At 49.1% G+C, this 25,666-nt stretch overlaps 1 protein-coding gene across 1 annotated transcript in view; it reads right to left on the bottom strand.

Moving 5' to 3' along the window:
• The window catches only part of nectin1a (nectin cell adhesion molecule 1a), a 33,420-nt gene that overhangs the window by 3,144 nt on the left and 4,610 nt on the right, over positions 1–25,666 (bottom strand). Inside the window, exons 2-8 of the mRNA XM_056285048.1 lie at positions 6,367–6,479; positions 4,851–5,109; positions 3,635–3,752; positions 3,344–3,525; positions 1,337–1,454; positions 354–505; positions 84–216 (exon numbers count right to left, since the gene is read on the bottom strand). Of these exons, the coding sequence (XP_056141023.1) occupies positions 84–216; positions 354–505; positions 1,337–1,454; positions 3,344–3,525; positions 3,635–3,752; positions 4,851–5,109; positions 6,367–6,479 (1,075 nt within the window). The remainder of the gene's footprint in view (positions 1–83; positions 217–353; positions 506–1,336; positions 1,455–3,343; positions 3,526–3,634; positions 3,753–4,850; positions 5,110–6,366; positions 6,480–25,666) is intronic.

The raw sequence follows: 25,666 nt of genomic DNA on the forward strand, positions 1-25,666 counted from the left end.
ATAAGATGAATGATGACAACAGCACCAAAGAATACAGATTATTTGTGATAAAAACAGCAAAGACAAAGACAGCGTGTACTTACGAGTCTCCATCTTTTCTACTTCTTAATTTGAGAATAAGAACTGTGATAGTAATGCCCATGAGCACACCAGCAGCCAAGAGTAAGGCAATCACACTGATGACATCACTTGTTGCTACCTGGGGCAATGGCTTATCTGAAGAAGAGAAAAACACACACACAAACCCATAACTATTTTTACAAACTCATATGAGTCTGATCCAATTTAGGTACAGTTATTTCAAAGGATGTGGGAAAAAAAAGAATGACACCTGGGGATCTGTTTAACCATACCTATGATGCTGACCTCCACCGAGGCTGATCGCGTCCCAATGCTGTTGGTTGCATCACACACATAGGTTCCCTCCAGGTCATAGGTGACTGGTCCTTTGAAAGTCAGGACATTGTCCTGGATCTCTACATTGCTTGGTATGGTACCATTTACCCTGCAGGATAGACAGGAAAAATCAAAATCATCACCATATCCACAAAAGTTGTCCCTGAAATTAGACAAGATAGGAACACCATGTCAGCATGCATCATTCTCATCCAGTGGTAGATTCAAAACTTTAGACAATGACATCCTCAGGAGAAAATTTTGAAGTGCGATTTGATAAGACTATAATACCCAAAGAGGGCTTTCTCTACTCTCATTATGAGTGCAACAGTAATGCAATGGGTGCAAAGTGTTAAGTATTAAAGTGCCCTGAATACCTCTCATCACAAAAAGAACATCCTAACGGATATCATGTTTTCTCTAAAACTATTATACACTGATAAGAACAACAAAAAAAATGCAAGAGCCCATTAACTATTCCCCTGGCTAGCAAATTTACTGAGTTGGCACAATAATCAATAAAGCAGAGGTAGCCAGCCAGGTCTCATGGGAATCAGCAGAGTTTCAAAATGACCAAGGCAGTTAATTGTGCAACCCAACTGTAAAATGTAATTTAATTCTAAGACAAAGCAGCAAACATGCAGAATGTTAAAGCTTGTAGATCTGAGCTTCATTTTACACGAGTGCTAAAAGCAGTGAACCAGAAAATGAATTCAAAATCAGCCTTACAAAACAGTGTCGTATAAGTAGGTCACTTGTTCATTATAATGGAACAACTCCAGAAACTATCAAATGATGAAATAAGTCAGGCTAAAGGAAAAGCCTGCATTGTGCATTGTACATTCACTGTTTTCTGTTTTAGGGTATAGTTGGTTCCAGTATTGATATAAGTTTAACACAAACAAACTGACAAGACATTTGCAAATATAACTGTACTCACTGTCTCCACTGATAAAGTGAAACAGCTGGATTGGCGTTAGCCTGGCAGCTCAACCTGACATTCTCTCTGTTCAGGTACCAGTTTCCATCAAACCCCTCCACCGTTACATCTGGCTCATCTGATACATACACACACACACACACACACACACACACACACACACACACACACACACACACACACAGAGGGAGAGAGTGATAAAATACCATCTTGGCATGCAGTGAAATGCATTTTGGAGACCACTGCACAGCTTTTGTGATACGTTTTACTTTGACTCATAAATGTAAACTTTTTTTCCTCCTATTCACAGTAGTTGAGTTGGCACTGTGCAGCACAATTTGCATTGAATTTGAACTATACAATACAGTGGGGATTGAGTTGAAATGTATAGAAGCTGAATTCACTTAAGAGTATGTGAGAAGGGGTAGGAAAAAAATAAGTGTACACCTCCTCCTATTCCTTTTCCAACATGTAACAAATAATCTGATGGATATGGACATTTGTTCGCTGAGTTTGATGTGTGGATTTGTTGATCACTTCAGATTATTGGCAATGGCTTATCTGTATGTTATATCCTGCTTATTTACATCTCATCTCATCATCAGCTGCTTCTCCGTGGTCAGGTCATAGTGGCAGCAAGCGAAGTAGGGCACTCCAGATGTCCCTCTCCCCAGCAATGCCCTCCAGCTCCTCCTGGGGGGATCCCACGGCGTTTCCAGGCCAGATTGGACATGTAGTCCCTCCAGCGAGTTCTGGGTCTATCCTGGGGTCTCCTCCCAGTTGGAAGGCGCCCAGGAGGCATCCTAATCAGATGCCCGAACCACCTCAACTGGCTCCTTTCGATACGAAGGAGCAGCGGCTCTACTCCGAGCTCCCTCCAGATATCTGAGCTCCTCACCCTATCTCTAAGGCTGAGCCCAGACACCCTACGGAAGAAACTCATTTCATCTGCTTGTATCCACAATCTCACCCTTTTGGTCACTACCCAGAGTTCATGACCATGGGTGAGGATTGGAACAAAGACTGACTGGTAAATTGAGAGCTTTGCCTTTCGGTTCAGCTCCCTCTTCACCACAACGGTCCGGTACAACATCCGCATTACTGCGGATGCTGCACCAATCTGCCTGTCAATCTCCCGCTCCATCCTACCCTCACTCGTGAACAAGACCCCGAGATACTTGAACTCCTTCACTTGAGGCAACAACTCATCCCCAACCCGGAGGGAGCAATCCACCATTTTCTGGTAAAGAACCATGGCCTCAGACTTGGAGGTGCTGACTCTCATCCCAGCCATTTCACACTCAACTGCAAACTGCCCCAGTGCGCGCTGGAGGTCATGTTCTGATGAAGCCAACAAAACCACATCATCTGCGAAGAGCAGAGATGCGAGTCTGAGGTTCCCAAAATGGGCATATTCCTCACCTTGGCTGCACCTTGAGATCCTGTCCATGAATATCACAAACAGAATTGGAGACTAGGGACAACCTTGGCAGAGTCCGACACTCACCAAAAACATGTTTGACTTTGTGTCGAGTATGCAGACACAGCTCTCACTTTGGTTAAACAAGGACCGGATGGCTTGTAGCAACTGCCCCGGTACCCCATACTCCCGCAGTACCCCCCAAAGAGTGCCCCGGAGTAAACAGTTGTAAGTCTTCTCCAAGTCCACAAAACACATGTAGACTGGCTGGTCAAACTCCCATGCCTCTCTCAGCACTTCCACAAGGGTAAAGAGTTTGTCTGTTGTTCCACGGCCAGGATGGAATCCACATTGTTCCTCCTGGATCTGAGGTTCGACAATCGGTCGGAGCCTCCTTAACAGCACCCTAGAGTAGAATTTCCCAGGCAGGCTGAGCAGTGTGATGCCCCGATAATTGGAGCACACCCTCCACTGGGTGTGCTTATTTACATGTTTGAAATAAATCATCATTCATTCCTTCATGTTGTAATCTGCAAACCCACAGAGAAAGAAAGAGAGAATGATAAAGGATAAAGAGCATGTCTTACATTGGATATCGAGGGTGACACTGTCAGTGAAGATCTCGTCGTTGTAGGTGGTGACACAGGTGAGGGTCTCTTGATGTGTATCTTTGTTGGGCACCAGAATATAGTCACTCTGTACCGTGAATGTCCCATCTGAGTTACGGTACTCTCTGGTGGTGGCTTCTCCTGGCACCCTTGTCTCCCACCTACTCTCATGGAAGAAAAATCAAGAAGGTCTGTTGTGTTAGCTCATGACACAGAGGTACACATAAACATGCATATTGCATAGTATGAACACACACACACACACCTCACCTGATGGTACCAGGTGGTTTTCCATTGGCAGAGACACAAGAAGCGACCGGCATTTTCAGATTGGATGACCGAGCCACCAGGGTGGGCGTGGACAGACTCATTTGAGTTGTAGGGCGAGCTGAGCCATAAAAAAAAAACAGTATTGGGCGACTAACCAATGGCAGATGTAACATTCAAAACACTCCATGGTGGATCAACAACAACAGCAACAAGGTTTTGTAACAAGGAACGAAGTGGATCACAAGGTGGATATACATACAATATTGGTTTTGAAAAAGCACTCTCTATTTTGGTGACAAATTAAGATTTTGCCACAATCATATTGGATATTATAATTCAAAGTGAGCATCTAGATCCGGGGTTGGCAACCTATGGCACGCGTGCCACCATTGGCATGCGGCAGCATAATCATTGGCACGCGGGCAAGAGAGCGATTTTTTTATTTAAAGAAATGTTTAAGTGCCCCCGCAGCTGCATTGGCTGCGCGGCCTGTCAGTTTCATTGACGTCACCTCACCGCCTTTTGCTCACAGCCTGATGTATCCCGCTTGAACGTCAGTGTGGCGACATTTCAGTGGCCAATCAGGTAGTGCTTCTCTCATGAATATTAATGAACCTTCCTCTGCCATCCCACATTTTGAAAATTTGCCTCTCGCTCATAGTTGCAGTGCAGCGGTTCAAGATCGGTAATGGCCCTATGGCAGCCCCGCTAGCTAAGAAAGCTAAAGGAGACGTTCGGCCTTTCCATCCCTCGTGGACAGAGGAGTACGGTTTTGTTCCTCAGAAGGACCGTGCTGCGTGTGCTTTTTGTTTTGAAAATATTGTTTGCCGAACGTAAAGTGTTAAACGCCATTTCGAGACAAAGCACGAGAAAACTCTCAAAGATCAGGCAGACAAGGCAGAATCCATCAGACATGCAGTGTCCAGTTATGGAAAGCAAGCATGGAAAGCAAGGGGGGGCGGGTGCATGCGTTGTGAGTGAGTGGCAGACTTAAGTAAACAGTGAAACTTGCTCCTGTGTCAAACCTCTTCCTTACTTTCTGAAATGTATACGTTTATTGCTGATGAACAAAATTAGTAAAAATGGTCATTACAATGCTCTGACTGAGATCTTAAAAAAATGTTGATATGGCACACTAACTTACTGAACATTTCAAATTGGTACTTCATGTCAAAAAGGTTGCCGACCCCTAATCTAGATTATCTCACACAATTACCATAGACGGTGAGATTGACGGTGCTCTCTCGGTTCCCCGCCGGAAACGTTGTGTATTCACAAATATAGGTGGCTTCGTCAGAGAGGCGGAGAGAGGAGAATGTGATGGTTGTGTCTTCCAACGATGGAGTTCGACGCCGCACCGCAGCATTCTTGAAGATGACGCGCTCCTTGTATGGCGGCGCGACCGACACGCCCAGGGAAGGGTTGGCGATGGCCACGTTCTGCTTACTGCCGTTAACCAGTTTCTGCCATGTTACCTGGAGAGGGTGTTAGACAGAGGAAGGGTGTTTTATATAAATGACTTTGGGCTATGGTTGTAACTGAACCCCAGATTTCTAAATACATGAAACTGGATGATGAAGAAACTAGATGGATGTGAAAATACATTCGCTTAGACAAGGACCAAAATGTCACTACCGATGTAACCATTTCAACTCCAGCGCATGCGTATTACATTTGGATTTTCAGTGTATTTCAGTTCTCCTCATAGGTTGGGAATGGTCTCCAATATGGGGTCTTTGGAATTAATGTGGGTGCACATCTATCTATAAAATGATAAATAATAATATTAATAAAGGCCCTGTGATGGCCTGGTGGCCTGTCCAGGGTGTCTCCATGCCTGCCACCCAATGACTGCTGGAATAGGCTCCAGCATCCCTGTGATCCTGAGAGCAGGATAGGATATTTAAATATATATAAAAGACTTTGTTAAAAGAAACACTTGACAGCTGATGATTGCTTATGGCATGAAACAGGCTTGTATACTGTCTAATAAAGAATTTAATTGACTCACTGGCTATATATATATATTTATTTGCTTTGAAAGGTTGAATGGGAACCAATAATGCCTCAGCACACTTACATTGCTTTTGTTTTTTTGGGGTTTTTTTTTAAACCCCCCCTCCCTTTTTCTCCCCAATTGCATCTGGCCAATCAGCCCATTTTTTATTTTTTTAAATTTTTTTGTTGCTTCGAAAGGTTGAATGAATCCAATAATGCCTCAGTACACTTATATTGCTATGGTTTTTTTTCTTTTGGGGGGGTTGTGTTTTAGGGGGATTTCCCCCCCCCTTTTCTCCCCAATTGCATCCGGCCAATCACCCCACTCCCTCGAGCTGCTTCTTTTTACCTGACAGTGAGGAGTTTCTCCCGGGGGACGTAACACGTGGGAGGATCACACTATTCCCCTCAGTCCCCCCACCCCCCACCCCGAACAGGCGCCCTCGACCGACCAGAGGCGGCACTAGCGCAGCGACCAGAACACATACCCACATCCAACTTCCCACCCGCAGACACGGCCAATTGTGTCTGTAGGGACGCCCGACCAAGCCTGAGGTAACACGATGATTCGAACCGGCGATCCCCATGTTGGTAGGCAACGGAACAGACCTACACGCCACCCAGATGCCCCTGATATGTTTCTTTTAACTGGAAGTTTAAATTAAATATAGGATTTCTGTTTTTTTTGTTTGTTTGTTTTGGATGAGTCTATTCTTGTCTGTGTCAGCCTATACCTGAGAGATTTTTACAGGTGGGACGCTGTTAATGAACTGACAGCGGAGATCCACTTTGGAGCCAACGTAGCCTGACTTCCCAGCATCCATTTCCACAGATTGGCTATTCATTCCTAGGAAAGAAAGAAAAAAAAACAAGGGTTAAATGCACAATATACACTCACTGGCCACTTTATTAGGTACACCTTGCTAGTACCGGGTTGGACCCCCTTTTGCCTTCAGAACTGCCTTAATCCTTCGTGGCATAGATTCAACAAGGTACTGGAAACATTCCTCAGAGAGTTTGGTCCATATTGACATGATAGCATCACGTAGTTGCTGCAGATTTGTCGGCTGCACATCCATGATGCGAACCTCCCGGTCCACCACATCCCAAAGGTGCTCTATTGGATTGAGATCTGGTGACTGTGGAGGCCATTTCAGTACAGTGAACTCCTTGTCATGTTCAAGAAACCAGTCTGAGATGATTCGAGCTTTATGACATGGCGCGTTATCCTGCTGAAAGTAGCCATCAGAAGATGGGAACACTGTGGTCATAAAGGGATGGACATGGTCGGCAACAATACTCAGGTAGGCTGTGGCGTTGACACGATGCTCAATTGGTACTAAGGGGCCCAAAGTGTGCCAAGAAAATATCCCCCACACCATTACACCACCACCACCAACCTGAACCGTTGATACAAGGCAGGATGGATCCATGCTTTCATGTTGTTGACGCCAAATTCTGACCCTACCATCCGAATGTCGCAGCAGAAATCGAGACTCATCAGACCAGGCAACGTTTTTCCAATCTTCTATTGTCCAATTTTGGTGATCCTGTGCGAATTGTAGCCTCAGTTTCCTGTTCTTAGCTGACAGGAGTGGCACCCGGTGTGGTCTTCTGCTGCAGTAGCCCATCTGCCTCAAGGTTCGACGTGTTGTGCGTTCAGAGATGCTCTTCTGCATACCTTGGTTGTAATGAGTGGTTATTTGAGTTACTGTTGCCTTTCTATCAGCTCGAACCAGTCTGGCCATTCTCCTCTGACCTCTGGCATCAACAAGGCATTTTCGCCCACAGAACTGCCGCTCACTGGATATTTTCTCTTTTTCGGACCATTCTCTGTAAACCCTAGAGATGGTTGTGCGTGAAAATCCCAGTAGATCAGCAGTTTCTGAAATACTCAGACCAGCCCGTCTGATGCTCGGTTTGAACTGCAGCAGATCGTCTTGACCATGTCTACATGCCTAAATGCATTGAGTTGCTGCAATGTGATTGGCTGATTAGAAATTTGCGTTAACGAGCAGTTGGACAGGTGTGCCTAATAAAGTGGCCGGTGAGTGTAAATGCATGTTAGGCACACACACACACACACACACACACAAACCTTTGGCTAACATCACTGTTGGGTACTGGCACGCGGTAAGCTCTTCTCACTTCGCAAAAGCACGCGTGGCTTCCAAGTGAGCAGACCTATCAGAGGTTAGCCGGGGTGAAAGGTGATGGATTAAAGTGAGGTATAAATAGGCAAGATCTGTTCGGCTACTATTCTCACTGACTTACTGATCCCTTTAACAAATCCAAAGCAGCATAACCCCCCCCCGTGTCCCGACAGTACACCGCTCACGTGTGTGTACTTGTGTTACCGGGGTGTAAGCAAGATTTCACTAAATCTTTCCTTAACAAGGCCAGACAACCACGTACAGTGGCGGGGAATGGGTGATGCAAAACGGGGGCGTAATCACACATGTATGAGAATGAGGGCAGCGATTGTTCTGAGCTGTTTCATTACTTCTATTGTTCTGGGCCCGGCATCCGCACTGATAGAAACTGACATCCATAGTCATTAAGAACTATGCAAAGCCATCCCAGACATGTCCAAATGAAAGGAATTCCTTAAAAAAAATTGTAATTGTTTCATATTTCTGATATTCTTTATCCTGTACGTGTTATGAATAGAATAGCGGTAAGTTATAGAGAATGTTGATCTGGGAACATGCATGTGGATGTAAACAACCACTTGCGCACACACAGGAGAGCATACTTGAACGCATGTTCACGAACAGATTTCAGATATATTTCCAATCGGTGTATTTGAGAAATGGTTTTGCACATACTGTCATTGCACAAAACAAGTGTGTGTGTGGGGGGGGGTCGCATTGCAATAACATTTTTTGTGGAAATTGCAGGAAAGAAGAGACGAACAATTTCTCTCATTGACTACACAGATGCGTGTCTTTTATCTCTCTATCCGAAACAAACAGCCCCAGCAACACAGCGCTGCCCCAACCAATAATTGTCGTAGCTCACCCTGTTAACCCGGAAACACTTTCTTAGAGAGACCAGAATCGACTATGGGGAATTATGTCCATAGAGTCTGCTACATACGTCCCCCTAGAATTCACCTTAAGTCAACGTGGATGAGGGCGGATGGCCCGGCCGCAACGGCTTCGCCAAATAGGTGCAGGGGCCGGGGTGCCCACAGGAGGGGCCTGAGGGACCCTGTGGCGGCGTGGGGGTCCGGGAGGAGGAACCTTAGGGGACTTAATGGGGGGTGGGGGAAGGGTAGGAGGGCGCCCCGCCGTGGGGGCTGGGTCCAAGTCCAGGTGAGCTGGTGTGAGGCTCTGGCTTGTTGCTGACTTCCACGACAAAATACTTGTTCCTGGTCTCCAGGACGCGGAATGGCCTGTCGTAGGGAGGCTGCAGGGTTCCACGGTGGGCGTCGTAGCAAATGAAAACATATTCCGCCGACTGCAGACTTGCGGGGATGTGAGACTGTGGGAGGCCGTTTTGCGAAGTGGGGACCGGTGCGAAAGGTCTGGCGTTATCCAGGAGCGTGGTCCATTGATGGGCTGCAGACCAGGGGACCGTGGTGTTGGGGACGACATCCCCTGGGACCCGCAGTGGCTGTCCGTAAACCAGTTCAGCGGACGAGGACTGGAGGTCCTCCTGAGGCCCAGCATGACCCACGGGAGCCTGTCGACCCAGCTGCTATCCTTGAAGCTGGCCCGAACAGCGGCCTTCATAGAGCGATGAAACCGCTCGCACAACCCACTGGCCTGCAGGTTGTACACGTTGGTGCGGTGGAGCTTCACCCCTATGCTCTCTGAGACTGCGTTCCAGAGCTCAGACGCAAACTTTGAGCCCCGGTCCGAGGAGAGGTCAGATGGGGTGCCGATCCAGGTCCCGATGAATGCCCGTGCTACGTCGGTGAATGTCGTCGATGACAGTGGGACGGCTTCTGGCCATCGAGTGGTCCTGTCCACCATGGTGAGGAGGAGCGGCGAATGATGCCGAGACGTTCCATATTCTCGAACGCCTCCCTGGCGGCGGTGAGCTTGGCCGGGTCGAGGCGCCGAGCCCGACTATAGACTGGTGGCGATATGGTGCTCCACTCAATGCTTGGCGGTGGAAGACGAGAAGATGAGCTGCGTGCGGATCGGGAACTCAGCGAGAAGCCGGAGAAAATCGTCTGCGGCGGAGAGAATGCTAGACAGTCTTGTAATGATCTGTGCCCTCTGGCTATGTTAACTTATAACATTAATAAAGCAAGGACGACTTCTCTCGTGCTGGGTGTTTATTCACCGACCGGATTCCGACTGACGTTGTTACGTACATCACGTGACTTTGTTGTGGCGCTACGGAAAGCCGTAAGGGACATTAGCAAATCAAATATTACTAGCAAATATTACATCTCCCTTTTTCTGAAAAGTGCTGCTTTCTCTGCAGAGATACAGACCACGTTGAGCACGTTTATAAGCGAATACAATCTTAATAAGAAAGAATATGAAAGTGGAACTCTTATATAACTGGACTGCAACAAAGTAGTGTAAAACATTTCCTTCACTGTCTAAATGTGACACCGTAATAACATTTCATCTTTTTTTTTTCATTTCATTACTGGTAACTGCAAACAGCAGGTAGGTACACAAGGTAAGTGAACGCTGTAAATATTTCTTTTCAAAACATAGCAGGTATAGTACAGGTTGGTGTAAAATTCTCTTTTTTTAACATTCATAAGTCAAGGATTTGTCTTGGTTTGATCGTGCGACCTGACCTCGTGGTGTAACCAGGCTGTGTGTCTGGTTGTCGCTGATTGTTCGTGTCTGGAGGTTCAGCATGCTCTTGCTGATGGGCTTGTGTGTTGTTGTTAGCGCTGGTAACAGTCTGCTGTGAAGTGTGTGTGTGTGTAGTGTGAGCGCTCACTCTGCTTTGTCGCAGGTGTTGACGGTTGCGTTGGTAGATCTGACCTTCTTTGGTTTGGATGTGGTAGCTCCTGTCTGTGTTCGCTGGTCTTTCCACAGTTGCAGGTCTCCAGGATCCATCCTCCTGCCGGAAGCGGATTGGTGTGCCTGCGGGCAGGTGGGGCAGAGGTTTGGCTGTTCGGTTGTAGTATGCCTGCTGGCGCTGTTGACATACCTCTCTCCTTTTGTGAACATCCTCCTGACTGGCGATCTGTGGCTGCAGGTGTTTTGCTGTTGATGGGAGAATGGACCGCAGCCTCCGACTCATCAGTAGCTGTGCCGGTGATTTCAGGTTGTCCACCGGTGTGTTGCGATACTCCAGTAAGCTCATGTAGGGGTCTTTGTTCTCAGCTTTGGCTTTGTCCAGGATGCGTTTGGCCGTCTGGACAGTCTTCTCGGAGAGGCCGTTGCTCTGTGGGTAGTGGGGGCTTGTGGTGGTGTGTGAGAAACCCCATGTCTGTGAGAAGTTGCGGAACTCACCAGAGCTGTAGCACGGACCGTTGTCGCTGATGATAGTCTCGGGGATTCCGTGTCGAGCCATTGCTGCTTTCAGCTTCATGATGACGGCAGATGAGGTGCAGCTGTAAAGTCTTTCTAGCTCGAAGAATCTGGAGTAGTAGTCCACAGTGACTATGAAGTCCTGTGAGTTCCATGTGAATAGGTCTGTGCCTATCACTTGCCACGGCCGCTCGGGTATGGCGTGTGACATCACTGGTTCCTTTGCATTTGCGCTGCGCCGTTCTTGGCATATGCTGCAGTCTGCTACCGCATCCTCGATCTGTTTCCCCATGCCAGGCCAGAACAGTAAGTCTCTTGCTCGGCATTTGCTTTTTTCCACGCCAAGGTGGCTGGCATGGATGCGCTGTATCATGTCCTTGCGAAGCTTTTGGGGGACAATGATTCTCTCACCTTTGAACAGGATACCGTCCATTTCTGAGATTTCTGCTCTGTGGTTCCAGTATTCCTGGATGCTGGGCGGGCACTTTTTCTTTGTGTCTGGCCAGCCAGTGAGTGTGGCTCGTCTGAGTGCGGTGAGCTGTGGATCTTGCGCTGTTTCCTGCTTGATTTCTGTGAGTCTTGTGTCGCTCACAGGGATGTTGCTGAGGACTGTGTGCACTTGGGCCTCCATCCCTTCCTGTAGGTCACTGTCGTGGTGTTCTATTGACTTGCGTGACAGTGTGTCGGCCACCGGTATGTCCTTACCGGGGCGGTGGATGATTTGGATGTCGTATTTTTGGAGCGCCAGGATCATCCGTTGCAGCCGGGGTGGTGCTGCTGCGAGTGGCTTTTTTAGTATTGCCTCCAGAGGCTTGTGGTCTGACTCCACAATCACTTTTCGTCCATACATGTACTCGTGGAACCTCTTGCAGCCGAAGACCACAGCGTAGAGCTCCTTCTCTATCTGTGCGTAGTTTTCTTCAGTGCTGTTGAGTGACTTGGACGCATAGGCAATTGGTTTGCCATCTTGGAGCATGACAGCCCCAAGGCCACTTTTGGATGCATCCACTTGGAGTCGCAGCTCTTTCTGCGGGTCGAAATATGAGAGTACTGGACCTGGGTGCTGTGTAATGAGATTCTTCATCTCTTGGAACGCCTTGTCGTGGACTGCATCCCACACAAACTCACTGTCCTGTTTCAGAAGCTGTCTGAGGGGTGAGTTTATCTGTGAGAGGTGTGGAGCAAATCTGGCGAGGTAGTTGATCATGCCGAGGACTGTCTCCAGCTCTGCTTTGTTCTGTGGGGGTTGCATGTCCTTGACCGCCTTCACCTTGTGTGGGTCTGGTTTGATGCCTTCGTGTGAGAGCGTGTGGCCGAAGTAGCTTACCTCGGACACGCATATGTGACACTTGTCGGGGTTGAGCCTCACCCCTCGCTCCCTTGTGCGCTTCAGCATCGCTCTGAGACGCTGGTCATGTTCCTCTTTAGTCTTGCCGAACACTAGTATATCGTCCACTATGGCCGTCACACCGTCCAATCCTTCATATGTTTCATCCACGCGTCTCTGGAACTCGTCTTGAGCGGACACGATTCCGAATGGCAGTCTGAGGAAACGATACCTGCCAAACACTGTGTTAAATGTCGTCAACATTGAGGATTCAGTGCTCAGTTTGATGGCCCAATAGCCTGACCGCGCGTCTAACACGCTAAAGTACTCAGCTCCAGCAAGCTTTGTGGTGGCGTCCTCCAGCGTGGGGAGGGGGTAGTGAGGTCGTTGTATCACTTTGTTAAGAGCTCTGGGGTCTAAACACACTCTAAGTTTGCCTGTCTTTGGCTTCTCAACAATGACGAGTGCGTTCACCCATTCTGTGGGTTCTGTTACCTTACAGATTATGCCGCCTTTCTCCATGCTGTCAAGCTCGTCCCTCAGTTTGCTGCGTAGGGCGATGGGGATTCTGCGTGGCGGGCAGACGACCGGCGTTGCATCTGGTGTGACGCGGAAGGTGCACTCGCCTGGGAACTCTCCTATTCCCTGGAAAACATCTGCATACTCATCCATTATGCTCTGTGATGTGACATTGTTTTCCTCGCTCACAGCCATCACTATTTTTACCAAGTTTAGGTCACGGCATGTTTTCATTGCCATGACTGGTGGGGCGTTTGTGTCAATGACGTAAAAGTCCAGCATCATTGCATTGTCTCTGTACTTACATTTGAGTTTGCATGTGCCTTTCACGCTCAGCGCGCCTCCTCCATATTCAGTGAGTCTGTGTATTGCTGGTTTCAGTGTCACATTTTTGAACAGCGCCTGGAACAGGTTGGTGGGAATAGTATTGGCCTGTGCCCCAGTGTCTAGTTTAAACTTTACCTTCTGTGGAGGTGTGCCAATTCCAACCTCTACGTAAGCCTGCTCGTTGCTTTTTCCGTTGTTCTCTATTGAGATGCAGTCTATGTACAGCTCTGTCTGTTCTCCCACAGCGGTGCTCTCCACTGTAATGTTGTCGAAGTACAGTTCTTCCTGCTCTCTGTCAGTGGTGTACTCTTCTGGGTTCTCTCCGACGGCATGTACTGTGCCGCGGTAGTACTTTGTCTGTCCCTGGGAGCTAGACTTGCATACTTTAGCAAAATGATTGAGCTTCTTGCATTTAATGCATTGTTTACCCTTAGCTGGGCAAGTGGCTTTAGCGCCGTGTAGCCCTCCACAATAGCTACACGCCCTGGCGGCGGTGCTAACGTCCCTTTGTCTGAAGTTAGCGTTAGCTGCTTTGGGTGCGTTCGGTTTGTAAGTCTTTCTGCCTATTGCGTGCACCGTTTCATGTGTGCTGCCCTGGCCCATAAACTTTAGCTGTTGCTTTGCTAGCTCGTGTGAGCGGGCTACATCTATGGCTTTTTCTAGCGTTAGCTCAGCTCCCTGGCTAAGTAGCTTTTCTCTCACTCTGGGTGAGTTGGTGGCAAACACGATGCGGTCCCTGACCATCTCGTCGGCATTTGGGTAGCCACAGTCTTTGACTAGGAGCTTTAGCTCAGTTATAAATTGTTCGAAGGATTCACTCTCTCCCTGCATCTTTTCATGAAATTTATATCTGGCATAAATCGGGTTTGCTTTGGGGGTGATGTACTCAGTGTACTTATCGTAGTACGTTTCTAGCTTCTTGGCTTGTTCTCCGCTGAGTGTCCAAGTGTTGTGCACATCGCGCCCTTTTTCCCCTATCCAGAGCAGGAGGTAGCTGCATTTCTCCTCTTCATTCTTCCCGCGCAGGGGGCCCGTGAACATTAGCTCCGTTGTTTGTCGAAATCGTCTCCATGCTTCAGGTAAGTTCGCCGATTCCCAGTCCATCCGTGGAGCTGGAACGCCGTACGAATCCATATTGGGTATTTAAACTCCGCTACTCTGACACCATGTAATGATCTGTGCCCTCTGGCTATGTTAACTTATAACATTAATAAAGCAAGGACGACTTCTCTCGTGCTGGGTGTTTATTCACCGACCGGATTCCGACTGACGTTGTTACGTACATCACGTGACTTTGTTGTGGCGCTACGGAAAGCCGTAAGGGACATTAGCAAATCAAATATTACTAGCAAATATTACAAGTCTGATGGAGTCCGCTCCACTGAGAGTACACACATATGAGCATAAAGTGACAGCGTCGATCAAGCGGCGGTTTTTGACATCCGCTCCGAGGAGGGGAACGGCCACTTTTGCCGTGACAAAGTCCTAACCGAACCACTATCCTCCGAAACACAGCTCCACGTAGTGCCATAAGTGTGGATGGGGCTGCCCTTAGCGGCTTCCATGGGGGGGGGGGCATATCCACAGGGCAGGATGTCCACTCTCGATGCGGGCAGGACGCTCCTCTGCGTGCCCGTGTCGCTCAGGAACCGCCGTCCAGAAATGGTATCTTGGATGAAGAGCAGCCTGCCAGTTCGGCCGACGCACATGGCCACTACTGAGCGCCGGCCCCAGCGTTTCCCGCTGCGCTGAAACTGCATGGAGATCGGCACCGCCCGGGCTTAGCCTTGGGTCCAAACTTTGCGTGGTAAAAAACACAGGCCGTGGTCCTGCCGCCGTTGAGGAGCTGCTGCTGCGGCGGCGACTGTTGTGTCTCCAGGCCATGGTGAAAATGTTTGGGCAGGAAAAAACGCGGCCGTGCAGTGCTGTTGACAAGCAAGGAACAATTTATCAGCCTCCTCGGCCAGAGCACGACAGTCAGTGATGGCGGTGTTGGCTAAAGCAGCCCGTACCTGAGAAGGCAGCTGTCGCAGAAACAGTTGGATGACGAGGAAGTCGGGCTTGTGCTGCCCCAGGAGATCCAGCATCCTGTCCATAAATTCAGACGTCTTACTGTCACCGAGACCTTGTAGAGAGAACAGCCGGCTGGCCCGCTCAGCGTCAGAAAGTTCCAAGTTTTCAACAGGTGAGCCTTGGGTGTCTGGTTTTTATCCTGCTGCGGAGGATTTTTCGAGGAGGCTCACCACTCTGGTTGCTGTTGAACTGCCGAGAGCCGACACCACATAATAGCAGTATTTTGTGGCGTCCGCGGTAACTTCCCGCAATGCGAACTGCGCTTCTGTCTGGGCGAACCAAGCCGAGGCGGACGACTCCCAGAACTCCGGCAGCTTGAGAGAAACCCCATTAGTCGTCATGTTCATAAAGAGTTGTCTCTGGAAACGCCCCGCAGACAAACGTTGGGATCACAAATATGGAAATTGCAGGAAAGAAGAGATGGACAACTGGACTACACGAACGTGTGTGTCTTTTATTTCTCTATCCAAAACCAACAGCCCCAGCAACATGGCGCCGCCCCAACCAATCATCGTCGTAGCTCACCCTGTTAACCCGGAAACACTTTCTCAAATCGACCAGAATCGATTATAGGGAATTATGTCCATAGAGTCCGCTACACTTTAAACTTCATCTCAACAAAAGGCTATTCACAGCCAAAGAATACATTCTTGGGGCGTCCGGGTAGCGTAGCGGTCTATTCCGTTGCCTACCAACAAGGGGATCGCCGGTTCGACCAAGCCGGAAGCAACACGACGATGTCTGCGGGTGGGGAGCCGGATGTGGGTATGTTTTCTGGTCGCTGCACTAGCGCCTGCTCTGGTCGGTCGGTGCGCCTGTTGGGGGGGGGGGGGACTGGGGTGAATGGCGTGATTCTCCCATATACCCATAACCCCCCCTGGCAAAACTCCTCACTGTCAGGTGAAAAGAAGTGGCTGGCGACTCCACATGTATCAGAGGAGGCATGTGGTAGTCTGCAGCCCTCCCCGGATCGGCAGAGGGGGTGGAGCAGCGACCGGGACTCCTCGAAAGAGTGGGGTAATTGGCCAAGTACAATTGGGGAGAAAAAAAGGGGGGGTGGAATCCCTAAAAGAAATAAATTAATTAATTAATAAAAATGAGGAGGGGAAAAACATTTTTATGTGATACGTCAATGACCCTGTAATGACCTACTTTTCACTCTCACAGATGATAACACCGTTTCTGAATTAGCCGTGGAACTTCGGCATGTTTATTTCGCTCCATGCATAACGTGCACATAATCCGACTGACTCTCGTCTACCTTCCCGCCCCCCCTGGCTGCTCTGTTTTCTATCCCATAATTCCCTGTGTCCTTAAAGGTGTATTCCCCTAATACTGAACATCACAGACCCCAAGAGGGAACGTTTCTTTACCGCTTGACCCCCCCCCTCCTCCAAGGGTACGTGAGAGCAGAGGGTCAGTTATGAAGCAACATTCCTGGAGTTGGTGGAGACTGAAGCACACTGCAGCAACGTAGGATGCTTACCAATATGGGCGCTTAAACGGGTTCTCTGAGTCGAGGAGGACGGTCTCATTTCTCGCTTCTCACTACGTCACCTTGCTACCCAAAATATTAAAGTCATCCCTATTGCGTTCATGACCTTCATGTAATGCATCATTCCCACAAGTAAGACGATCCAGTCTGCCTTTGATTGTTTCCTGTCAATGGTCCCATTTGTTCCCCTGATAAGAAGTTAATGCATTTGTTGGTCCCGTAAGCTTTGGAAAATATCTTCCAGGCATCACCAGTCTTGTAGCTTAACCATAAACAACAACAGTTATAGCTGTTTAAGCATCGTATCACAAAATGAACCAACTTGATATGTAGCATGTCCTCCTTAGAGGCCATTAAGAGTATTCCTTGGCTTTTGCTGTGAGCATGTTATGAAAATGATTATCATACATTGTATGGTAAGCTGTTCAGAATACATATTAATATTTTTTTAGGTCAATAGAATATAAACACTACTGAACATATTCTGGACAGCAAGTGCTGGGAAATCTTACCACATAGGGATTTGATGCCCTGTTAGTAAGGGCAAAATTCAAATAATTTATAGCCACGGATAATATTAACATCCATCCACTAAGCAATCCAAACACATTTCCTTCAGTCTTGGTAGAAGTGTTTTAAAACCAAGACCAAGCATCATCTTGAGAACTGTCACCCTGCTGTCAGTCCTCCGAAGACTCACCCCTGCAAACCTTGCAGAAAAAAAGCAAGGCAAGGCCAAATGCTTCTGACCAAAAGTGTTAAGGTTTGTAGAACGAACCCAATAGCGACAACACAAGACAAAGTAAAGCACCAACCTGGCAGGACACGTAGAGGAGAGCCGGCCGGGCCTGGACAGAAGGGGGAGGCGCTTCAGGCGGAACTTGAGAATAGCTTCTTAAAAATGGGAAAACGTAAACTGCCCCCTTAATCCGAAAAGGAAAAAACGTAAACTGCTCCTTTAAAGTCCGAAAGGGAAAAAAACACAAACTGCTCCTTTAAAGTCCGAAAGGGAAAAAAACACAAACTGCTCCTTTAAAGTCCGAAAGGGAAAAAAACACAAACTGCTCCTTTAAAGTCCGAAAGGGGAAAAAACACAAACTGCTCCTTTAAGGTAGAAGTCCAACCGAGTAATAAGATCCACAGTGAGAGAGGAGAAATTAGAATATCAAAAACTTGATCTCAACTAGAAAATCACGATGGGAAAATCCAATGGGGAAAACACAAAGAGAGTTCTTCTCCGAACAAGCTCTCAAGGAGAACTGACACAAGGGAATAATCAAACAAGCAAAAACACGGAGAATACTACAATCTGTACTCCACCGGGAGACACAGAAATGTCACAAAACTCGAGACGAAGAATTTACTCACGGGACTGTTCAGGACGAACTCGCGACGAGTTCTGGAAAGCAAACAAACTTATACTAGAGTGGTTAACGAGTAGGTAGGCTGCAGGTGTTTCAGACGCGCCCTTCCCCCGCTCTCATTGCTGGTTGCCAGGTTGGTCAACAGACCGAGCCCTAACAGTACCCCCCCCTCTACGGGAGCCACCAGGCGACCTGCCAGGCTTGTCAGGGTGACGGCGATAGAACTCAGCGAGCAGACCAGGGTCCGTGATGAGCTGGCGGGATACCCAGCTTCGTTCCTCCACCCCATAGCCCTCCCAGTCAACCAAATACTGGAACCCCCGTCCCCTGCGTCGGACGTCCATCAGCCGACGGACCTTCCACTGTGGATGCCCATCCACAATCTCAGGGGGAGGCGGAGCTGGGGCCGGAGGCATAAGGGGGCTCTCGGAGACAGGCTTTACTCGGGACACATGAAAAACCGGATGGATCTTCATGGAGGCCGGGAGCTTAAGACGCACAACTGCAGGACTGGGTACTTCCTGGATCTCGAAGGGTCCAACGAACTGGGGATTCAGCTTCTTGGCAGAGGACTGAAGGGGGAGATCCTTGGTGGACAGCCAGACTCTCTGTCCGGGTTGGTAAGCTGGTGCTGTGGATCGGCGACGGTTAGCTCCTCGTCTGGCACGTTCCGTAGCACGGAGCAGCGCAGCCCTGGTGATCTCCCAGACACGACGACAGCGGTCCAGATGAGTCTGCACGGAGGGAACCTCCACTTCGGACTCCTGTGCAGAGAAGACGGGCGGCTGGTAACCCAGGGATGCCTCAAAGGGCGAGAGGCCGGTGGCGGAGCTGACCAGGGAGTTGACCGCATACTCGACCCAGGGGAGAAACTGACTCCAGGAGGTTGGCTTCTTGGCAGCGACGCAACGGAGAGCAGATTCCACACTCTGGTTCATCCTCTCAGTCTGTCCGTTAGTCTGCGGATGATATCCCGACGAAAGGCTGACCGAGGCGCCCAACCCCTTGCAGAAAGCACGCCACACACGGGAAACAAACTGGGGCCCTCTGTCTGACACAATGTCCTTGGGAAGTCCATGCAAACGGAAGACGTGGCTCATCAGGAGGTCAGCGGTTTCTGAAGCAGAAGGAAGCTTAGGCAAAGCCACCAGGTGAACACCCTTGCTGAAGCGATCCACCACCGTCAGGATCACTGTGTTGCCCTGAGACGGAGGAAGTCCAGAGACAAAATCCAACGCCACATGGGACCAGGGCCGACTGGGAATAGGAAGGGGCTGCAGCAGACCAGCCGGTGCCTGGTGAGAGGCCTTGCTGCGGGCACAGATGGTGCAGGCCATGACGAACTCCTTGACGTCCCTCCTCATAGTGGGCCACCAGAACCGTCGAGCTATGAAAGTGAAAGTGCGGTGGACTCCAGGGTGGCAAGCGAGCTGACTGGTGTGGCCCCATTTGAGGACCCGAGACCTCACTGAGTCCGGAACAAACAGTCGGCGAGGCGGCACGTTGCTCGGGGCTGGACTGGAGCGCAAGGCGCGCTTGACCACCGTTTCAAGGCCCCAGGTCACCACGCCAACGACCTTGGTCTCAGGGAGGACGGGACTTGGCTCCACCGTTACAGGTTCCTTAAGGTGTTGACGAGACAGAGCATCTGCCTTGGTGTTGCGGGAGCCAGGACGATAAGTCAGTGTGAAGTCGAACCGACTGAGGAAACTGGCCCACCGTGCCTGCCGACCATTGAGACGTTTGGTTGCCCGGATGAACGTCAGGTTCTTATGATCAGTCCAGATGGTAAATGGATGCTCTGCCCCCTCCAGCCAATGGCGCCATTCCTCAAGTGCAGCCACTACAGCGAGAAGCTCCCGATTACCAACATCGTAGTTCTCCTCGGCGGGAAGGAACCGGCGGGAGAAGAACGCGCAAGGATGAACCTTCTGGTCGGTCTCTGATCGTTGGGAGAGCACAGCCCCCAATCCGGTGTCCGAAGCGTCCACCTCAACTATGAACTGCCTCTTGGGATCGGGATGGAGTAGGACGGGGGCACTGGTGAACCTCTCCTTGAGCGACAGAAATGCAGAGCGAGCAGCTGGGGACCAGACGAACGGCTGAGAGGGGGAGGTTAGACGGGTGAGGGGTTCTGCTACAGAGCTGTAGTTTCGGACGAACCTCCTGTAAAAGTTCGCGAACCCGAGGAAGCTCTGCAGTTCCTTACGTGACTTAGGATCCGGCCATTCCACCACCGCTTTGATCTTGCGAGGATCAGCTCGAGTCTTGCCTCCCTCCACGATAAAACCTAAGTAGTCCACTGACTCAGAATGGAACAGGCATTTCTCAGCCTTGACGAACAGCCGGTTACGAAGGAGGCGTTCGAGAACCTGCCGCACGTGCTGGAGATGCTCCTCGAGGGACCTGGAGAAGATGAGGATGTCATCAAGGTAGACGACAACGAATTGGTCGAGTATGTCGCGAAGGATGTCATTCATGAGTGCCTGGAACACCGCCGGGGCGTTGGTGAGGCCGAACGGCATTACCAGGTACTCATAATGACCACGGGGAGTCTTAAAGGCTGTCTTCCACTCGTCCCCTTTCCGGATCCGAACGAGATGGTAGGCGTTCCGGAGATCCAGCTTAGTGAAGACAGTCGCCTGGGTCAGGGGTTCGAGGGTGGAGCTCATCAGAGGCAGGGGGTATTTATTCTTGATGGTGATGTCGTTGAGTTGGCGATAATCAATGCAGGGTCGGAGACCACCATCCTTCTTCTTAACGAAAAAGAAACCAGCTGCCACCTGGGAGGATGAGGGTCGGATGAGCCCTGCCGCCAACGATTCTGAAATGTAATCGTCCATAGCAGCCTTCTCGGGAATGGAAAGGCTGTAAAGACGACTGCTAGGGAGAGAGGCCCCAGGACGGAGGTTGATAGCACAATCATATGGCCGATGCCGAGGGAGAGACTTAGCCCGCGTCTTGCTGAAGACCTCCCCGAGATCATGATACTTGGGAGGAACAGAGGAAAGATCGGGAGGAGGGGCAATCGGAACAGTCTGGACTGCTGGACCAGGTGCGGCCTGAAGACACCGGGCGTGACAGGAGGAGCTCCACTCCAAAATGTTACCAGACGACCAAGCAATGTGTGGCTCATGCTGAGCCAACCAGGGACGCCCCAAGATCACAGGAACTAAGGGAGACTGGATGACGAAGAACTGAAGCCTCTCCACATGGTTTCCAGCAATAGTGAGAGACACGGGACAGGACTGTCGGGTAACACTGGCCAGGCGGCGCTCATCCAGAGCAAAGGCCTCTATTGGCCTCTCCAATTCCTCACATGGAATGTTAGCTTGAGCAGCAAACGTAGAGTCCAAGAAACACCCATCAGCTCCCGAATCGATGAGTGCGCCTACAGTGAGCCGCTGGTCTGCCCAAGCCAGGGTAACGCTCACAAGATGGTTAGCCGGAGCAGGATGGCGGGAACAGGAAAGACGGCTCACTAGGATCTCCCGGGGTCCCAGTGAGCCTAATCTTTTGGCTGCGTAGGACACTCGCTGATCCGGTGTCCCTTAAGACCGCAGTAAAGACAGAGACCTGCCTTGAACCGGGCCTCACGTTCAGCGGGAGTCAGTCGTGTACGCCCAAGCTGCATAGGTTCCTCCTCTGTCACTGTCTGGGAGGAGGAGAGGCTTGCCACAGGGGAAGTGGAGTGCGACGAAGAAGAGCCCCCTTCGGAAGCTCTGGATGGCTGAGAGGTAGAAACGGTTCCCCGTAGACCTCGCTCGCGGCTTCTCTCGCGGAGACGTCCATCGATGCGGATGGCAAGGCTGATAAGGTCGTCGAGAGAGGTAGGATCCTCCCGGGTGGCTAGCTGATCCTTGACGGCATCGCTGAGGCCCCTACGGAAGGTTACCCGAAGTGACTGGTCGTTCCAGCCACTCTCAGCCGCAGCCAGCCTGAACTCGACTGAGTAGTCAGTGACACTGCCACTGCCCTGCTGGATCCTGCTCAATCGGACACCCGGATCCTGACCGTACACTGGATGATGGAATACCTTCCGAAGCTCAGCCACAAAGTCATCGTAGGAAGAGCAGAAACTGGCCCCCATGGACCAGGAAGCAGTGGCCCACTGAGCAGCGCGGCCAGTCAGCAGGTTAGTCACGTAAGCAACTCTTGCAGCATCTGTGGTGAACCCCCTGGAATGGTGGGCGAAGACAAGCTCACACTGCATGATGAACGTGGCACAGGTCTCAAAGTTGCCATCAAAAGGCTTGGGATTGGAGATACTGGGCTCCCGGAAATCCGAAACATAAACGGTAGGATTGTCTAAGGCAACGGCTGCGGGCACTGCTGGAGGAGGGGCGGCCGGAACTGGTGGGACAGCTGGCTGGATGGTGATAGCCGCTGTGAGAGTTTGCAACTGCTTAAGAACCTCCTCTTGTTGGCTCGCGAGCGCCGCTTGCTGGGCCGAAAGAGAATCCACCGAAGCCTGGAGGGGTTGCACCTGAGCCCGGAGGCCCTGCATGGCAACAGCGGCCTCTTGTAGTTGCTGGCCGTGGGAGGCTGTAAGCTGAATCTGCTTATAGAGAGCAGCCTGGACAGGATTGGCGTCTAGGTTGTCTGGGTTCATAGTGAGGGCGAGTTCGTACTGTTAAGGTTTGTAGAACGAACCCAATAGCGACAACACAAGACAAAGTAAAGCACCAACCTGGCAGGACTCGTAGAGGAGAGCCGGCCGGGCCTGGACAGAAGGGGGAGGCGCTTCAGGCGGAACTTGAGAATAGCTTCTTAAAAATGGGAAAACGTAAACTGCCCCCTTAATCCGAAAAGGAAAAAACGTAAACTGCTCCTTTAAAGTCCGAAAGGGAAAAAAACACAAACTGCTCCTTTAAAGTCCGAAAGGGAAAAAAACACAAACTGCTCCTTTAAAGTCCGAAAGGGAAAAAAACACAAACTGCTCCTTTAAAGTCCGAAAGGGGAAAAAACACAAACTGCTCCTTTAAGGTAGAAGTCCAACCGAGTAATAAGATCCACAGTGAGAGAGGAGAAATTAGAATATCAAAAACTTGATCTCAACTAGAAAATCACGATGGGAAAATCCAATGGGGAAAACACAAAGAGAGTTCTTCTCCGAACAAGCTCTCAAGGAGAACTGACACAAGGGAATAATCAAACAAGCAAAAACACGGAGAATACTACAATCTGTACTCCACCGGGAGACACAGAAATGTCACAAAACTCGAGACGAAGAATTTACTCACGGGACTGTTCAGGACGAACTCGCGACGAGTTCTGGAAAGCAAACAAACTTATACTAGAGTGGTTAACGAGTAGGTAGGCTGCAGGTGTTTCAGACGCGCCCTTCCCCCGCTCTCATTGCTGGTTGCCAGGTTGGTCAACAGACCGAGCCCTAACAAAAAGCTTGCTATTGCAAATGTTAGCTATACTGTAATGTGTTATCTTTTCAAAAAACGACATTAAAGCTGCAATAAATCTGTTAGGTTTTGAACTCATTTCTACTTTTGATCTCTGTTTTCCATCTCTACAACAGGATCTTAACAACATGGCATATGGTAGTTATTATAATTGCTGGAGGAAAAAAAACTAAGTGCAAGGAACAAGGGTATGCAAGAGAGAAAATGAATGAGAGCAAGAGCACAACCCGAGAGAAAGGCAGAGGAGCAGAAAGATGTTTATTCCAACCACTAATTTTCCAAGAGACTAATTTTCTCTTAACCACTGTGTGGGTCTTTAAGGCATTAGTCCCAGTAGAGTCATTATGTTGCATATTGCACACAAGGCTTACTCTAGTCACAAAGGGCATCTTTCCATTTCAGTAATGGCTATGGTGACAAAAAAAAAAAATTACTAACAGACAACCAACTCCAGCATACAATCAAAACTGGACGCTTTAGAAAGTCTAACAAATGACAGCAACATCTTTAGACAGTATTATAAACTTTATACACTTTATACAACATATGCAGATATGTCCAACATGTCACCATAAACCAGAATAGGTCTAGCAGATAGGAGCACTCAGCTTTTTCTGCAATTAAAGCCTTAGACCCTTTTGCCTCAACCTCTTCAGAAGACTTTGAGAATGCACCCATAAAAAAATGCAACTATATATAACGAGCCGCTTAATACCCGGGGCGTCCGGGTAGTGTGGCGGTCTACTAGTTGTCATCAGACCATAGATATGAGATAGTACGGGCCTACTCTACCTCCTCATTGGCTCAGTAGGCCGTTATCGTCGATCCGTTCGTTTGATCACGGCCAAGGCTCTGATCACGGCACGAGCGCCCACTGTTTCTTTGCGTTAAAAATGCAATATTTTAAGATGGTTTCTGCATTAAAATGCGCATGTGCATTTTACGTTAATAATTATTACGATAATTGTTACCTCCAGCTTGGTCGGGACGTCCCTACAGACACAATGGGCAGTGCGTGCGGGTGGGAAACCGGATGTGGGTGTGTGTCCTGGTCGATGCAGTAGCGCCTCCTCTGGTCGGTCGGGGTGCCCGTTCAGGGGGAAGGGGGAACTGGGAGGCATGTGGTAGTCTGCAGTCCTCCCCGGATCGGCAGGGGGGTGGGGGGTGGAGCAGCGACCGGGACGGCTCAGAAAATAGGGTAATTGACCAAGTATAATTGGGGAGTAAAAGGGGGGGGGTCGCTTATCCTGAGGCGGAATAATCATTCAAAACATCCATAGCTGCAGTAAATGTAAATGTGCGATGCTGACGCCAAAAGCCAGCCTAGTCCTGTGCAATACTGTAGGCTGAATACATCGTTCTAACGAGCCTTTCAACAGAAGACTACAATCTGAAGGCGAGCTCATGTTGCAGCTTTTCAGTATCAGAGGGTCCACATTTAATGGTAGGAGTGAAAAATCTTCCTGATTTCGAAAACTTCTTTGTAGACTAATTTAAAGATAAAGATATTCTAAAAAAAATTATCGAACAGTTTGTTTGTTTTTGTTTTTTGCTAATTTTACAGTGCACTGATGTACTGTAGACTTCAGTCCAGATTCAGGTAATATCAAAATGAATTTGATGCCCTATTATTGTCCATCTATTTATTGAGAAACGAATCTTATTTTGTTTTAATACAAACACCACGTGAACCATTTGTGCTGCTGAAATCGTCACCCCAGCATTACTGATATTGCATGATAAAGACCTAATAGGCTATCCGTCTACTGCATGACCTGAGGCTTTTGTGATTTGTTAACACAATAAATCTAATGGCCTTGTAATACAGCCAAAGTATAAAGTATTAGCAATATCTTACATGCCCACTATAATTTCTGCCTTTGTTGATTTGTGCGTGTAGGAGGCCTTGGAGGTTAGCAGTGTGAGTAGATTACAACATTTACGATATTAAATTTCATCAGCATGAGAGAAGTTAGGCTCTAGTAGTTACCATACATATATATATATATATATATATATATATGTGTGTGTGTGTGTGTATATATAAATATGTGTGTGT

The sequence above is a fragment of the Lampris incognitus genome, chromosome 8 (assembly GCF_029633865.1).
Source record: "Lampris incognitus isolate fLamInc1 chromosome 8, fLamInc1.hap2, whole genome shotgun sequence".
Taxonomy (NCBI): domain Eukaryota; kingdom Metazoa; phylum Chordata; class Actinopteri; order Lampriformes; family Lampridae; genus Lampris; species Lampris incognitus.